The 18,207-nt window shown below is 36.1% G+C and overlaps 2 protein-coding genes across 2 annotated transcripts; both read right to left on the bottom strand.

Moving 5' to 3' along the window:
* Window positions 1–685: 685 nt before the first annotated feature.
* LOC113772240 (pentatricopeptide repeat-containing protein At5g16860-like) lies at window positions 686–4,280 on the bottom strand. The gene is made up of 2 exons (XM_027316836.1): window positions 1,263–4,280; window positions 686–1,025 (listed from the first exon to the last, which is right to left on the bottom strand). Exon 1 carries the CDS (start codon window positions 4,223–4,225, stop codon window positions 1,694–1,696), a length of 2,532 nt encoding a protein of 843 aa, XP_027172637.1. The 5' UTR covers window positions 4,226–4,280; the 3' UTR covers window positions 686–1,025; window positions 1,263–1,693.
* A 7,736-nt stretch (window positions 4,281–12,016) lies between these two features.
* LOC113770376 (ethylene-responsive transcription factor 4-like) lies at window positions 12,017–13,072 on the bottom strand. The gene is given in 2 exon segments (XM_027314810.1): window positions 12,017–12,850; window positions 12,853–13,072. Coding segments are annotated over 2 exon segments (651 nt in total). The 5' UTR covers window positions 12,959–13,072; the 3' UTR covers window positions 12,017–12,305.
* Window positions 13,073–18,207: the final 5,135 nt, after the last annotated feature.

Here is an 18,207-nt window from a genome sequence, read left to right on the forward strand (position 1 = left end):
GATGTCAACATATTATACAAAACCATCCACCTTAAAACTGAAATAGAATTAAAAAAATATATATAGAATATATACAAGCTGCAGTAGGACATAATGTAAAGACAGGATTAAAAAGTACCGTTTGCAAAAAGTAGATCTTCACAATCAATTTCTTCTTTAACAAAATTGAACTCAACCAATCCCTAGGCCACGGTACACATAAGTCTTCTTCTTCCAATGCCCAATTCAGATCCATCGTCCCACTAAAAAGCATGGATGGAACCAGAGAATGTAATTTAGGGGGCAACTTTGTTACATGCAAATTTTGGAGTCAAGAAAAGGTTTTGAAAAATTCTGTGGGCACGAAAAGCATAATTTATGAAGGATATTTTTGAAAACTACTTAAACTTTCAAAGGGAAAAAATAATTTTCAAGTATCCTTGCCAATTTTTCTCTTCAACTACTTGTAACATATCCTCAGAACTTTAATATACATGAAAACAAACTCATACACAAAACATTGCAACCAAGAGTTGTCCAGAGTGATTAAGCCACCTTTCCTGGGTGACTCATCATGGTTCAACCGTCATAGCTACAATTGGCAACACTTATTCCGCCTTCCATAGAATGTTGATATTTGAAGTGATGCAAAATACTGTTACAGTCTTATTCCGCCTTCCATAGAATGTTGATATTTGAAGTGATGCAAAATACTGTTACAGTCTCAAAGAAGCAATTTTTTAAGAACTTCAACTTGGTCACACGTTATCCAAACACCATCCAAGCCTCTAATGCACATTGCAAAAGCCCAAATGACCAAACTAGCATGATAAGATGCCATTTGTCATTTAAATTAATCAGCAAACTGCCACAAGGACTACACAACAACATAGTGTCAAGAATAAGATATCATGAACATAAGACACTAACCAACTCCTCATCTCATTGATGCTGTAATTTGGCTCTCTGATGATGATGCCAGTGCAACAGATCTTGCAAGTGGTTGAGATTATTCTGAACAAAATCTGAGTCGACTCTGGACCATTCTGTAGGTTCAACAGCAAATGATAATTTCATGGAATGCAATAATCATCTGAACGACAATGAGGTGGAGCAAATGGACATAAATGACAAAATTCGCTTCTTTAATTAATTTTTTAGTACAAAATAGAGGAATATATCGTCCAAAAAGAGCACAAGTGTGTGTGTGTGTGAGAGAGAGAGAGATATGTCAAACCAACTCTACTTGAAAGAATTGGGGTGATGACCAGTAGGGCTGTTACCTGACAACATAAGGCTCCTACTGCTGAAGACAAAACTTTCGCTAGTTATTCAAATAGCCCCTGCTGTAAGGATCAATGAATTCTGAAGATCCTATGACTTCAATCAACATACTTCACACAAAAATCAGCTTCTGACTCAGGAGTTCTTTTTTGACAGGACTCCCCAAAAATTGCATGCTACTTCAAGAAGCAGGTAAAAAACTGGCCGTCTAAAGCAAACGGAACATTTTCTCCAAAGTGATTTCGACGTGCCCATGGTAAGATGGTTCAGACATCCTTGGGACAGAAGTTACCTCCAGTGTTAGAGAGAGAGAGAGAGAGTTAGCAGCAGAGGTTACCAGATACAAATCCATATGCACAGGTTGAATTATATCTTGCCATTCTCTTGCGATAAGCATCTCGGTCGGTAGGCAATCAAGGATATGCTATCTTCACCAGTAGCCTTTGCAAGAGCAAGATCCATTCTTAAAATGGTGGAAGCGACTTGAATCCCTCAAAATAATTTCATGCTCAATAATCCTAGATATGTATGTCATAGCGGTGTGGCAATCCCCACAAACCCGCAAGTTTTTTGTGATCCTAATGGGCAGCCCAGGTGCTGATGTAAGAATGCCATAAGCAAGAGCCAATTTCTCACTGTGTTCTACAAGAAGATCCCCTTTTTCTTCATCATCTACATCATGGAGCGCAAAGCTTGTTTCAGGGACATAACCCATTATTTTAATCTGGTCAATAAGGTCTGCAAGTAGGTCATATATTTTCTCAGACATTGCATGAGTTCTGTCCCCTACATAAAAGGTTGCAGTCTCGTTCTTTCCTTGAACCCAACTGCAGCCAGGTCTCTTTTTTATACCTTTCTGTTTCATCACAAATCTGATCTTGGTCGCATCTTTCCAACGCCCAGCATTGGCATATATGTTTGAGAGAAGCGTGTATGTCCCATCATTCTCACACTCCAATTCGGACAACTTGCTTGATGCATATTCAGCAAGTTCCACCTTTGCATGAGTCCTACAAGCCCCAAGCAATGCCACCCAAACTGCTGCAGTTGGCTCCATAGGCATTTTTGCAATAAGGTCCATAGCCTCATTCAAGCGTCCAGCACGGCCTAATAGGTCGACCATGCAAGCATAGTGCTCTGCCCCTGGCGCAACTCCAAAATCCTGGCTCATTCTGTTGAAATAATTCATTCCCTGATCAACCATTCCAGAATGGCTACAAGCATATAGGACCACAAGAAATGTCACACCATCTACAGGCAGACCAGCTCTCCTCATCCCATCAAAAACTTGCAAGGCCTCCTTGCCAAAACCATGCATTCCATATCCAGTCATTAACGTCGTCCATGAGATAATGTTCCTCTGACCCATGGTGTCAAACACAACTCGAGCCGCATTGACATCTCCAGATTTAGCATACATGTCTATCAAGCAATTGGCTACAAACAGCATTGCAGACTCAAAGCGGTTCCTTAACACATAAGCATGAATCTGTCTACCCAATCTCAGTGCGTTTAGACGAGCACAAGCCACAAGGGCACAAGATATAGTAAAAGCATTTGGTACTAGAAGCTTCTTTTGATTACTCGCCATCTCAGAAAAAAGATTTAATGCATCATTGGCTTCACCATGTTGTGCATGGCCACCAATCATCACTGTCCATGTCACTACATTCCTATCACTCTGTCCTACAGCCTCAAACATCCTACTTGCCACATTGATGGACCTGCATTTTGCATACATATCAATCAAACCATTAATAGTCATCAAATCATCCTCCAGGTCATTCCAATCTAAGTTCAGCATTTTCTTTATTGAATAACAATGAATTTCTCTCCCCTTATCTAATGCCCCAGATGCAGCACAACCCGAAAGGACAGAAGCAAGTGTCACAGCGTTCGGCTCCGAGTTTGAAGCTCTCATCATATCTCTAAACACATCAAGAGCCTCTTTACCCAAACCCCTCTGAGCATATCCTGCAATAACAGCACTCCACGTCACAACATTCATATGGATCTTCTCGCCACGCATTTTCTCAAATAAACCAAGAGCATCATCATATCTACCAATCTGCGCGTACCCTGTCACCATGGCATTCCATGTCACGACATCCTTCACCTCCATTTGCTCAAACACTCTCTCTGCTTCATCCATAAATCCACATTTTGCATACATATCCAACAAAGCATTCCCCACAAATATATCCTCTATTAAACCCCTCCGCAGAGCATGTCCATGAACTTCCTTACCACTACCAAACGCATTCAACGAAGCACAAGCAGGTAATACATTTACCAAACTAACCACATCAGCACGCAGCTGGGAGAAACCAACTTTTGAAGTCATTAACGCAAACATTTCCAGCACCTTTTCAGCATCACCACTCTGCAAATAAGCAGCCGAAATCGAATTCCATGAGATAACATCAAAAACATCTCTCCGGGACATTTCATCAAACATCCGGCGAGCATCATCCAACTGTCCACATCTACCGTACATAGCTATAAGGGCATTACCAACAAACACATTGGAGTAAACAAACCCATCCCGGAAAGCAATACCATGTACAGAACCGCCCCAATGAAACCACGAGAGCTCGCCGCAGGCCTTAAGAATATACGGATACGTATAACCATCGGGCTGCCAGCTAAGCCTCATCATTTGACGGAATATGCGTAGTGCATTTACGCAATCCTGAGCGTGAAGCACGGTATTCTTGATGAGGGTATTCCAATAGAAGACGGAGGCAGGGGACGGCAACGGCAGGAGACATTGAAGGGTCTCTAGTGCTTGTTCAGGTGAATTGGAGGAAACGGCTTCTTCAAGTAGTTTAATATGGTTGTTGGACGGTTGACACTGTGAGGGGATATTACTATTGATGGCTGCGGCGGCGGTGACGGCAGGTGCTTCCAGCAATTGTTTCTTCCTACTCAAATTTCCAACAGTTCTTAATCTCATCATCATCTTGGATCATCAGCCAATTTGGGAGCCTTTCTATTATTCTGGATTTTCAAATGCAACGGCACTCTCCATGGGCAGTACACATGCCCACCCAGAAGGTGATTTTGGGCGGGTCGAGATTATTTTGATCATTTTTACTTTTTCAGGCTCATGATGACTTAAGTTTAGGATTTTTTTTCTTTTATGGTGGGAAAAGAATTAAGCTTACAAGTTTATTCCAATTTTTTAGATTTTGTTAGAAGTTTTTTTTTAATCTACCATTGGATTGTTTTTGACAGTGTTATTATTTCCTACTTTATTAGCTTTATGGACCACTAAAATATAATTATATAAAAGAAACTAGATAGTCATAAAAATGGATAAGAATATTTACTTGTCCTCTTAGATATTTCACCCATTTTCATTACTCATTTGACTTCCTTCTTCTTTTCTCTTTGTGAAAACTAGTTAGAATGTGAGGTGCCTAGCTAAGTATTTTGTGGTTAAGTATATACATTTTGAAGAATTTAGACCCGTTTGAATTGCTATTTTTAGGAGTTTTTGTAGAAAAAATATATTGTATCAATTTAATATATGTGAGATAAAAAGATAATCAAAAAATATGTTCACGAAAAACGTAAAAATTTTTACACAGAAAATCACAATTCAAAGGCTGGTTAGTCCAGCACATTGTGAAAGGTTTCATTGGTGGCTCCTCTTCAATGGGATGCTTCTAACACTGAACACACCTGAAAGAACAGAGCCAAAATGAATGTCTAGGACAGTCAGTGGGAGAAAAGACTCCAAAACTGGATTTGTAAGTACTGCATTACTTTTTATAAGCAAGAAAGCATTGAGAATTAGATTCATAGAAAGTTAGTAGACCTCAGTCTAGCAGTTAATGACCAGAAACATACCCATGAAGCTCAGAAAGTAAGACTTGCTGATAGATAGGCGAAAGAAGCAAATATCATATATGTTAGCCAAGGGTTCGAAGTACACTCCTAAATATTTGTTTCTAAACTGGAATTAGGAGGAACTTGTTGATGGAACAGGACAAATGAATAGCAAAACCTGCAATATGCATAAATGTATATGCGGAAATTTCTTGAGCGAACAAGGCTGTTTGTTTCACAGCCCTTCTATTTACATTGATGCTTGGAGCGTATTTACTGGTTTGGCTAATTAGTTGTTCCGCATCAAATCATTGCAGCCTGAAGCAAAAGGCTTGGCAGTCTATTTTACTGCAGTTTCTCTTACAAAATCCTGTTTACTACTATGTATTTAAGAAGCGTTGGATGCTTGTTTTTGCTTCATTTGGTTTCTTGGAGTTTGGTCTCAACATCTTGGCTTTCTTTTGTATTGAAAGTTGGCTGATTCTGTTGTGTGTTCTTCAACAGGAAGGGTGGCTGTGACTCATGTCGAGTTGTCCCCTTCATATAGCTGGGATTTTGAGACTTCAAAGGTAGGTATCTTTATGCTGGTCCTTCATTGGATGAAGATGGTAAGCAGCCTATTATATTGTATCTTGTCATGTTACCACTGCCAAAAATATGTGTGAATTTCCTGTCATTGAAGATGCTTGTAATGTCAACTTCTTGGCTCTGTATGATTATAATGATGTAATATCATGAAGTCTGTAATTTGAAGGAGTCTCTGCTTTGACAAATGCTATTCCAAAATATTTGAGTAGCCTTAGCATACATGCAACACTATCGCGTAACTACCAGATAATTCGGATATTAAATAATAAAGTAGTGTTTTTGTTTTTATTTTTTTTTACAACGATAGGATTTTTATAATCTAAAGTAATGCTTGAAAATTGATAAGTTGTCTGAAAAGACTAGAACATAGATAAGTTTGGCTCACATAAATACATAATCTATTTGAAACGCTCAACTCACCGTATTATACACCTACAAGACATCTTAGTAACATACATATTGAAGTTAAAGTGGTTTATAGAAGTTCAGTAATTTTTATTCATCTATGATCGCTAGATCTCTCAGTACGAGTCATTAAACGATAAATAGAACTTCATCCTGAATTATTTTTAAAAAATAATAATTTTTTTCATATGATTAGCCAATAAAACCCTATAGTATTATTAGAGACCTAAATTCTTACCACTAAATTTAGAGTACGTTGACAATATATACACTATCACCGTCGGATCCATGATATACGTGAAAAAGTTGAATTTTAAATTCAAATTTTACATATTTGTCATTCATCTAATGCTGATAGTATATCAACGTATACACTGTCATACACTGTCAATGTAAGAAAAATTAATCTCTAAATTTAACCCATAAATGATGAAAGAGTCTTTATTATTTTTTTTTTTATCGTAATGATAAAATTTCTATAACCTATTTTAGGGAAAAGGGAAGAGAGACTCTATGTGAATAGAAACTCCATCGAAGAAAATTTGTCACATAAAATGGCAATGATAGAATTTCTTTACCTCCTACCCACCAAGACTGATAGGCCTAGTGGCTGAGTCTTTATTAATCAATTACGCATATTTTACAAGCCGCCGCCGCCGCCGCCGCCGCCGCCAAAATAATCTACTACGTAGTGCGTTCTATTGTGACCTGTGGGTTTCATTCTATTCTATTTCTAGCTGAGCTGCTAGTGCAAGGTGCCCTTTCTGATTCACGTGAGACGTGGCGAACAAAGGTGCAATTTCCTAGTAGCCACCCAGGAAGGGGGCAGTGGCCCACGCGATAGACTTGTTCAAAAATGTAAGGAAATAGTAGTAGTATTGAAATGATTACCGACACCTGTGTCTAGATTTTTGACACGTAGTTGTTTAATCACTAACGTGCGTCACGGGACTGTCATCGGCGGCCTGGAGCACCGTAATCCTCAGTCCTCACCCACCCCGCCCCCGAGGGCGCCACACGGGTTTTGATGTAGTATTCATTTTGTCCCATTTAGAAAAATTTTATCACTGCCGAATCAATTAACTACTTCCTCCGTCACACTTTGATAGTCCCGTTTCTTTTTTCACACAATTTAAGAAAAAGTAGTTAACTTTGTTGAAAAAGTAAATTTAGATTGCTATTTTTCTGAAATACCCTCACATTAAATATGGTACAACTTTATGGAAACTTGAATTGATGGTAAAAAAAGAATCAATTCTCATTAAATGGGGTAGGTTTATAGTAACAACTACTTACATTGAATAAGGGTATTTTAGAAAAATTAAAATACAACTACATTTTTCAATTGGAAAGTGGACTACAATTTGGGACAGATGAAAAAGGAATACAGGACTATCAAAGTGGGACAGAGGGAGTACTACTCTTTTTTTTTTTTTTTTTTTGTCGACACAGGAGGTGTCCGGATCAATCCTTACGGGGCCCGACTAATTCCCCTGTGTTCCGGGAGAGGAGGCCCCACTCCACATCGAAGATGTAAGCCACGGGACTCGAATCCTGGTTGCCAGGTAAGTGGCCATACCCTAAAGAGGGGGAGCGCACCGTCCGAGCTACCCTGCGGGGGCACAATTAACTACTACTTGATAATCCTAATAGTTGATTTTTTAATCAATGAAATACTAGCATTAATTGGGCAAATAAAGACTCCACAATCTTATTTAGCTTATATTAGATGTCGAATCAAGTGGCTTCATTGTCTTATTTTGGGCGTTTTTATTAGTCGAGCACTAATAGGTTTATCAAGTAATTGATTTGGATCATGATAGAATTTCTTGATCTAATTGGACAAATAAAGACTACCTGACCGAAATCTAATTACTATTATCCATTTATCAAAAAAAAAAAGTTTGAATGGTAATTGGCTGTTGACCTTATTGAAAAAAATAGCAAAATTGATTGTTGATTACCAACTGATGAATAGTCCTATTCATTGGATGCAACTGAAAAATAGTTTATGAAGTATACGATTAATGGATCAGAGTTCCTTTATTTTGAAGTAAAGATTTGATTTGAGAGATTTGGAGTACGAACGTAACCGTTCGAAGCGATGCAATAATACTTTTAAATATTTTATAAATTTACATGAATTATTTATAAAATTTCATAACAAAGACACATAATTAATATATACGAGATTCACATAAATAATAATAAAATATTTATAATGCGCGAGTTTGTTTGGATAGAGTATTATTTGAAATATTATTTAGAATAATTACTGTAGCACTTTTTATGATGTGATGTATGTGAGATAAAAAGGTAATTAGGGATGTAAAAAGATGGATTGAAAAATATGTTTATGATGCAAGCGAAATATTATTTGAGATATTTGTGCTATCCAAACATTATGTATTAACGAATACTTATAACTTGTTTATAAAGTATTATACTGTTCTAGACGATCGCCACGTGCCCCACAGCGCGTCCTGATTTGAGGACCCTTGGAGCGTTTTCATCAGAGAGAATTGACGTCATCCTGCTGACGGTCACCACTGTAACAGGAGCGGAACCGATGCAGCGGTAACCTTTTTGCTTTTGTGGCACGACCAGCAGCGGTGGCTTTTATATGCTTCGTGCTAGGAAGAAAGCGAAAAAAAAAAAGAGGAAATTCTATATTCAACCCCCAAACTTTCTGTATTTCCTTTTTTCTATCCCAAATTAGTCTTAAATTAAAATTCAAGTCACCATATGAAAAATTATAACCGAACAATTGCATTCAAAATTTTATTCATTTCAAATGCTTTCAATTGAAATCCTTCCTCGAACTCAAATCTTTCGATCCAAACGCATCCAAACATTTTTTACATTACCATTTGGGTATAGCAAGCGTGTTTTTAGGTTCTCTTGAAAAGTTCTTTCATCCAAACTTGTGAAATTAGAGATTTTTTTATCGATAATATTTATATAATTTAACCTATTCTATCTTTAAAAAAAATGCTAAAAAAGCTGTATCAGATATTCAGATATTAGCAATTATACAAATATGAGGTGCCTTGACACCATCCCACATGTGAAATGAGAGGTTCGAACTTCCCATGTTCCCACAGGATCAGGAAGCGGTCAAAGCTTTCGAGTGGTACCTTCTTGGCTCCATCCACCGAAGCCTCGAGAGTCAAAAAAAACCAGTATCATATCATCAAGCATGGGTCCCCCAGGCTAATGCCCATGATTTCCTCTACATATCAAATCTAGTCCACAAATTCCGCCGACGCACCAATCGGGCCCCGCCGAAATGACCGGCACCCAAACAATCCGTAGCGAGTAGCGACTGCGCAAGTCCAACTGTTGGGCCCCACCTCGCCGCTGTCCCCTCCCGCTCTTACACGCTTATGCTTAGTCCTAATTAGTAATTACCAAGAAGTTGTCCTCCAAAAAGGGCCTTGGATTGTAATTTTCTAAAACTTTTTAAAATTAAATTTACACAATTTTTAATTATTTTTTATATCACATGCATTACATCTTTAAAAAGTGATATAGTAATTATTTTATCCAAAAATTATTCAGAAAATGTAGTTCAAACGGGCTCGAAGATGATGGTAAATTAGTATAAGTTTTTTCAAACTATAATATTAGATTTGTTTGGATAGTGAATTATTTGGAAAAATTTATTTGCTTGTATGAAGAACATATTTTTTAATCATTTTTTTATTTCACATACGCCACATCAAATTAATTGTTTGGATGGAGGATTATTTTCAAATTTTATTTGCTTATATCATTAGTATATTTTTTATTTTACATACATCATATTAAAAAATATATAATTTCAAAAAATCTACTATTCAAATACACTAACGAGTAAATCAGAAATAAAAATACTGTGTTTGGATAGAGAATTATTTGAAATATTATTGAAAATAATTATTATAATACTTTTTGTGATGTGATTTATGTGAGATAATAAGTTAATTAAAAATATAAAAAGATAGGTTGAAAAATGTGTTTATGATACAAGCGAAAAATTATATGAAATAATTCAACAATCCAAAGAAAACTTTTATTTTACAAAACATGAAAGATCAAAATCGTAGAAACAAAACGAGAAAAGAAAAAGATTAAATGAAGCACAAAGTTGTGAAACACACAGATGAACCCCACAAAAAAAAAGGAAAAAGAAAATAAAAAGGCGGTGGACGGCAAAGAAGTACACGTGCCGGCGATCTAAGACAAGACATTTACCCCGTCAACACGGGATACGTAGCTTGTGGGGACCCACGATGGCTATTGCTAAGTTGCGTTGTCGCTTGAGCATCCTGTCTCTCCACAGCCGTCGGTAGCTACAACGAAAGCCTCGACAGACCCACGGCCCAATATTAATATTTAATATCAATTCTTTCTATTGTTGGCCTTTTTGACTATTCAACTCATCAAGTGATACAAGGAATATTTGAGAATTTGTTCATACTTTGCCGTCGACGTTTTTTTTTTCAACCTTGCGGTTTACCCCCATTAAGCATACATGTCGTGATGAGCTTGGAGAGTGTTGTGCAAATAAATAATACTTTAATTAGATCAGGGTTAAGTTAAATCTACACTTTTGCCGTTTAAATCTACACTCCTAATACGTTAATAATATCAATGTGTGATATTTTTTACCAAAAAAAATGCATCAAGATTTAGAAATTTTATATTCAAATTCTCTTTTCTTAAATCTCGCCTATTTCCTGCTTTAAAAAAGAATAAAGTGTACTATTAGCATTGATAAATAATACCATCACTACTGAGAGTGGAACCAATTGTGAATTTAAGATAAAGAGAGAGGTGGATTAAACTACTCCTTTAGTTAATAACTTTTGTTATTAAAGAATAGTTAGGCGTCCATGCAATAAAAGCGGATTATACAAGTTGCTCAATCATCCAATTCAAGAATATGGTCCATGAACAAGGCAATTCTCTTATATTAATTAACCTTAGTAGTTAATATTAATGGGTTTGTTTGGATAGGGTATTATTTGAAATATTATTTGGAATAATTACTGTAGCACTTTTTTGTGATGTGATGTATGTGAGATAAAAAGGTGGTTGGGAATATAAAAAGGTGAGTTGGAAAATGTGTTTATGATACAAGCGAAATATTATTTGGAATAAGTTTTGTATCCAAACTATTATCATATGATTACGTGTGATATCTTGAATCACTAGACTAGTCCACACGTGTCTCACACCAATCTGATTCAAGTCGTGTGGATTGTTTTATCGAAAACGTGTCTCACACCAATCTGATTCAAGTCGTGTGGATTGTTTTATCGAAAATTGGCTTGTGAATTATTTCATCGAAGATTCGATTCGTACCAGTGGTACTCACCTATAACCATGCTACCACCACCAGACCAAAGCCCCGAGGTTAATATTATTGCGTTGGTATAATAAGCTAATGGTACTGGATGGTACTGAATGGTAACGTATAGTCTAACAATGGTAGCACATAATTATGAATAATCCATGTTCTCAACTCAAATCCTTTAGTTAATAACTATTTCGCAATTTAATTTCTTCGTTTTTTCAAGATCTTTCACTTGAAATTGTTAGACAAATCCTACGAGAATGAATGAAAACTTGACAGTGTACTGAAAACATAAACGTGCTGCTGGTTGCTGCTACTTGTTGAAGTCTTGCTAACATTTTCCTTTTCTGGTGATGGCTTGAATTGTCCCCATGACCCCCATTTAGGCACCTAAAATAAAATTCCCCCACCTATCCCCACCCAATGGCCCAAGCAGAAAAAGATGGAAACCTTTTTCCCTCGTTACTGGTAACTGATTGATGAAAATCCAATTGACAAAATTAAATACTACTAGTATGTTCATGTTGGAACAAAATTTCAGGGGAAAGAAAAAGAAGCAATATGGAAAAGATAACAATTGGATGATTAACGCGGAATCTAACTTAATCTTTCATTAGATCATTAATCATGATACTACAATTGGAGAAACAACTCCAAGGAATTTCAACAAAATTCCTCTTGGCTGCAAAAAAAAAAAAAAAAAGAGACAACTCCAATCTTCCTTTTTTTTTCTTTTTTTTTTTTCGTGGAATTGGGGAAAAAAAAACTCCAAATTAGACTGATTTACCATCCTATATATACAAAAAATGAACCGTTAGTCCCTCTTCTCTCACTTTGAAAATATTACTTGATAGTCATCTCATCAACCTTCTCTTCAAGCTTCCACAGGTGGTGGAAAATTAAGATCAAGATCAAGCCCCCCTCCTCTCTTCATGTTGTCGCCGTCGCTTATATTATCGTCGACGACGGAGGAGGTGTCTGAATCACTATGAACAGCACCGCCACCACGACCACGGCCAACCACGTTAGCATAATCCATCGCCACAGGTCCAAACCGGTAAGGATAATCGGCCCGGTTCAGAGCCATCGGCTGAAAAAACACAACCGGCTGACCATTTGGCAAGACGGCCATAGCTTGTGGATGATGAAGTATAGGGATTTCACTGCCAGCTGCTACGCCAAGGCGGCGCGTGAGGTCAAGCTCAACTGGCGCGTGAGTTGGTCCATCGCCACTAGATGACTCCACGGTGCTACTGTTACTCGGGCTCTGAATCTCCGACGGCGAAGGGAAGTTGGTTTTAGCTTTCGGCCCGCGGAAATCTCTGGCGGCGGCGTCGTAGGCCCTCGCCGCCTCCTCCGCCGTATCGAAGGTGCCCAACCAAACCCGGCTCTTCTTGCCGGGGTCGCGGATTTCGGCGCGTAACGGCCCCATGGCCTCTTTCTCACACCTCTGAAGTGAACTTCCTTGACGGCGTTAGCTTTTCCGGTGGAGGGTTTAACGTCTTTAGACTTCTCCTTCATAGCCATTGTGATCGGAAAATATTTTCTGTCTGAAAAACAAAAAGTTTAGTGCTTCAAGGATTCAAGGGCGTGAAACCAAAAAAAATAAGTGGAGGAGAAAGTATAGGATGCAGAAATAAGGGAGCGGAGGGGGAGCTGGCTTATATAAAGCTGGGGTCGAGCGAGGGAGGATTTGGGTGGGGAGGCAGTCAACGAGGGATTTGACTGGGGGGCCGCCGCCCCAGTGATGAGTGTGTGTTTCTGTGTGGGGACATTAGTTGATGTGACAGTAATTGAATAATAATGAAAAGGTATCCTTTACGTAGTACGTATGGAACGGAAATATATAGATAAAAAAAATGGACTCTTTACAAGCAAAATTTTTTTTTTTGCGTTTTATGAGCTTACATAAATTTTAATACGATTGAACAAAAGTATAGTTGTTTTTGGCCTTTTGACCTAAACTCAAAAAAAAAAAAAAATTCTCGAGTTGTTTGATTTATACATATAATTTTAGAATTGGATGTAATTCTAGAACGAAAAGATGATCCAGCTGCAAAATTCTTAATTTTATCATTTTTTCATTAAGTCAAATTTAAAACGAACTAAGACTGTTAATATTAAAAACATGTTAAATTGACTAACTTATAAAAATTGAATGTGAATTGAGTCGAATATCAAGTAACTTACATCATCGAGTAATAATAAGTATACATGAACTTTTGTTTTCCGAATCATTAAGTTGAACTCAAATCAACTTATGACATCAACAAGTATTGATTTTCAAAATTAATTTGGGACAATTTCTTTGAATTAGATGTTAAATCAAGTACCAAGTAAGTTGATTGGTGATTTCAAAAGAAAAAAAATAAAAAAAAGAAGTAGATTGATTATTTACATATTGTTTGGATTGCAATTTTTTGGTAAAAATTTTTTTATATTTTTTATGAACATATTTTTTTATATTTTTTTATTTTACATACATCAAATCATTACAAAATATTTATTTTAATAAAAAAACTTTTAAAATAGCAATCAAAACTGTCCTTGAGTATATTCTTGTGAGGGTGGTATGGGATGATGTGACAGAAATTGAATATAAATATAATGTAAAGGTGGTTATATGAGAAAGGGCAACGTGGCACGCGGCAGATCTGTTAGTGGGGCAGCAGTAGAGACGTTGATGTGCCGGCTTTCAGCAAATTTGGACGGCCGTAATTATGGCATTGTATAATGCCCGTCTTTACGCTAATGCATAGTTTATTACTACTTTTCTTTCCTTTGTTTGCTGTCAGGGATCAACTGGTTTTGGAAGGGCACTTTTTTTAAAAAAAAATAATTTCAGTCCATCTAGTATCAGGGAATATAAAAAGATGAATAAATAATGAGCTGGAACAGGATAATCAAAACGGTGGCGGCCGAATTTGGCTTTGATGCAACACAGCTATGTATCGTGTAGTTGTTTGTAGCACACAACAAAGAGGATATAACGGATTAGGGTGGGGGCCCAAAATGGAAGGCAATGACTGGTTCAAAGTTTGCAAATTTACTTACAAGGCCGTCAATACGTCCATAATTGGATTTTTGCACCTTTAGGTTTTTCATTGTTTCTTGTTTTAGGGTTAGAGTGAAAGAACATTGACAGGTTGTGGTGTTCAAAGGGATTGAAAAATTGGCTTTTGTACATGATTTTGTATTTGTATTAATACTATTGTGTTTGGATTGCACTTTTCTAAATTTGTTGTAGAAAAATTATTATAACGATTTGATATATGTGAGGTAAAAAAGTGATTGAAAAATGTGTTCACGAAAAAATTGCTGTCCAAACAACGGTTTTCAATTTGCTATGTCGAATAAAAACATAGGTTCAAATTTTCTCCGTTTTATAGTTAACATTTCATGAAGCAATAACAAGTGACCTAGCAAAATTACTGCAACACTTGAAAAAACAATTAACCTTTTTTCTTCAAATTAAAATGCGTGAGGCTTATAGAAATCTCTCTTCTTTATAATTTTTATACTTGTTAATGAAATTTCAATGATCACATTTTTATGCGCAAAAATTTTCATGTCATCTCTTATGAAGGGATTTATCTTCAATTACTCATAGCTGGAGTGCAATCACTGCAATTTAACATGAGAGGTCAGTCCTTCACTCTTTATCTCCTCAAATCGTACACCGCATCAGCCCTTAATACACTAGAGAATGCAACCCTAATCAACCTCAATCATGTCCTGATACTAGGTTTTGGTTGATGTCTTTTAAGGTTAATCAACTAGGATTAAAAATGTAGAGTTGGCCGGTGCCAATGGACCATTAGGTTGCTAAGGAAACCTAATAAAACTGAACACTCAAGGTTCAGAGTTGGTATGTTTAATTAAATCAGTTTGAGATTGTATTTAAATTTAACTTGTTTATTTATCGAATTCAATTTAAAACAAAAATGAGTAACTTACCTATAAATTTTACCTTTACCGCTGATCAAAGTAAACTCGAATTTTGTTTTTGATTGTTCAGCGAATATAAAATGTTGGTTCAATTAAAATGTTTGATTCGAACAACGACCAAACGCGTTAATTCGCCTAAAAACATTACCACTATGCGCTGCTAACAACCAGAGACAAGGACTCCTTGTGCAATAATAGATAAGGGGCGTTAAAGTCACCGAAGAGCATAGAGGCAATAACAACCGTAAAGTAGTCGCCAATAGGATAATGCGGTACTAAGAGGCTGTAATGAATTCCTTAAAGCGGCGTACGCTAGTCTCTTACTCCCTCCCTTTTCTTAAACGTCAGTTATAAAAAAAGGGATGGAGTATTTCCTTCCTAGAAAATTGTTAAAATCCGCCGACTGTGTTGTTGTTGGGAGGCTCTTGCGGGTTCGTGGAATGTGCGATCACGGAGCCGTCTCCGCAAAATCTAGTCAACGCAGCTATTTTTTTTATTATTTACTTTTAATTTGGTTAACGGGTGTCATTTAGAAGATTCAGGTGTTAATTTTTTTTTAAAAAATATAATTAATTTGAAAGAAATATTTAAATTCCTATTTGGATTATAATTTTCTGGAGTTTTGTAGAGAATATATTGTAACAATTTGATATATATGAGATAAAAAAATAATTAAAATATATAAAATTTTTTTGGTGAAAAATAATTTTCCAAACAAGACATAATAATTGTGAAGATGCATATTTCAAATCATAAGCCATAACTTATAAGTATATAATTTGAGGGATTAATTTTCACTATACTGATATATTATCAGTTTTAGATAATTCAAATTATAATTATATAAAATTTAATTTTTACACATATATCATGAATTCACAGATAATAATAGTATATACACTCTCTATCAATAGATTTACTCGTAATTTAAGTACGATAAGAAAATTTATTATTTTTTTTAAAGCAAGCAACACGGTTCTTTCTTGGCTGCCCTGCAATTAATATCAACCGACAGCGTATCAACCAAAGCATGAGACTGGGACACGCGTACCCATACGCGTCCCTTAACAGACAAGCCGTGTCACTGCCTCAGCCGGCGCCCTACTTATAGCATCACTTTTTCCTCGTACTTTATGAGACTACCTTTTTTTTTTTCATTTATATGTTTAGTGGTTAGATTACTAATTTTGTTGGCCTTTTCACTAAGATGCTAATAAAATGGAATTCAGGGTAAGAAGTGTTACATTGGAATGGTTTCTGAAAAGTTTTACGGGTTTTAATTGGCTATATATATATATATATAGTTCAAATTATAAGATGTACATAAATTTTAACAATTGGATTTATATTTTGTTAAATGCACGTAACTCTTTGGAGCGTACCATCCCACTAGTTTAATGAAATGAACCTTCAAAATAAAAAAAAGCATACTAATTTTTATAATGACTCTCAAATTAAGATGAGATGTTTGAATTCCACACCAATTGACCAGTTTTTTCTTGCTTCAAATGGAATGATGCTAGTTTTTTTTTGTTTTGGTCCGTAATTTAGTGACAAAGATTGAAAATATTTCAAGTGCATTGAGTTAAAAAATGAAAGGAGAAATTGATTGTATCCTCCCAAACAGTGGCGGAGTTAAAATTCTAAAGTCAAGGAGTTCAATTTTCGGCACTACATCAAATATAATCACAGTAAATTTACAATCAAAAGACTCTTATGTTAAACATAATTTTTTTCGTTATGTGAATTATATTTTGACAACTAAGTTGTGCTATAACATAGTGGTAGTTTAGAAATGTCGAAACAGTTTATTATTGGATATACATCCATAACTAATCGTAATTAAATCCAACATTATTTCGAAGCGTAAGAATCAAGTTTTTTTAAAAAAATTTATTAGGGGAGGCCAATGTAAATAAGAAAGAGACATTAAGAAATTTTAAAGGAAATAATATAGATAGAAAAGAGAATTTCAGAATTTCTCAAAATTGGGAGGCAGGGAATGTTGGGACAATTGCCCACCCTCAGCTCCGTTTGGCTCCACCTCTACTCCCCACGTAGGTGAACTTACACTTGTGTGTCATGCAATTTGTTCTTTTTTTTTTTTTTTTTTTTTCGGATACGATATATTTACATTTACTCTATATTAGGAGAATAGAGGATCTAAAGAGATTTAAGGAGAATCTAGAGGGGACTGAACAACCATCGACCAATACGGATGCCTACGCACTCGCAATTTGTTCTTGTTTCTCATTCTTTACTTTTCACGAATTCTCTTGATTTGCTACTATGGGGTATCGGCCACCGCCTGGGCTTCCTGAGGCTCTTACCAAAGTCTAACTGAAGATACTGAACATTTAGGTCCAATGCCATCCCATTCGTCGTATATTTTTTCCTTGGGCCAGTACTTGGATGGGGTGCACAAACGGAAGCTTGGAAATGTCTTGGATGAGAAGAAATGGACGAAAGACCAATGGCCCAAAGACCCAATACCGCTTGGATTAATCTCGATTGAAGGATAGAAAATTTATACATACGTAAGTTTGATGCATGACTGATGGATAATTGAAAATTTAAGATGAAGGGGCGTAAATTTTAGGTCTTTTTGAAAGAATATTTTGTTATAAAAGATACAAGGTAGTCGATATAAGTTGGGTTTTTAGGTAATTTTTCAGTTCACTTTATAACAATCTTCCTAAGCAACCATTAAATAACACTAAAATGTGTTACTTAGAGGGACAAAAATGGGAAAATGGAAATTCATCAATTAAAAATAATTATTACAACATCCTAGACCATGACCATCAGCTACAGCGAAGAGCCCTAAT

Source organism: Coffea eugenioides, chromosome 5 (genome assembly GCF_003713205.1).
Source record: "Coffea eugenioides isolate CCC68of chromosome 5, Ceug_1.0, whole genome shotgun sequence".
Classification (NCBI taxonomy): domain Eukaryota; kingdom Viridiplantae; phylum Streptophyta; class Magnoliopsida; order Gentianales; family Rubiaceae; genus Coffea; species Coffea eugenioides.

Excerpts from the sequence above, each read along its gene's own strand:
- LOC113772240 (XM_027316836.1), bottom strand. The coding sequence starts at position 4,225 with ATGATGATGAGATTAAGAACTGTTGGAAATTTGAGTAGGAAGAAACAA.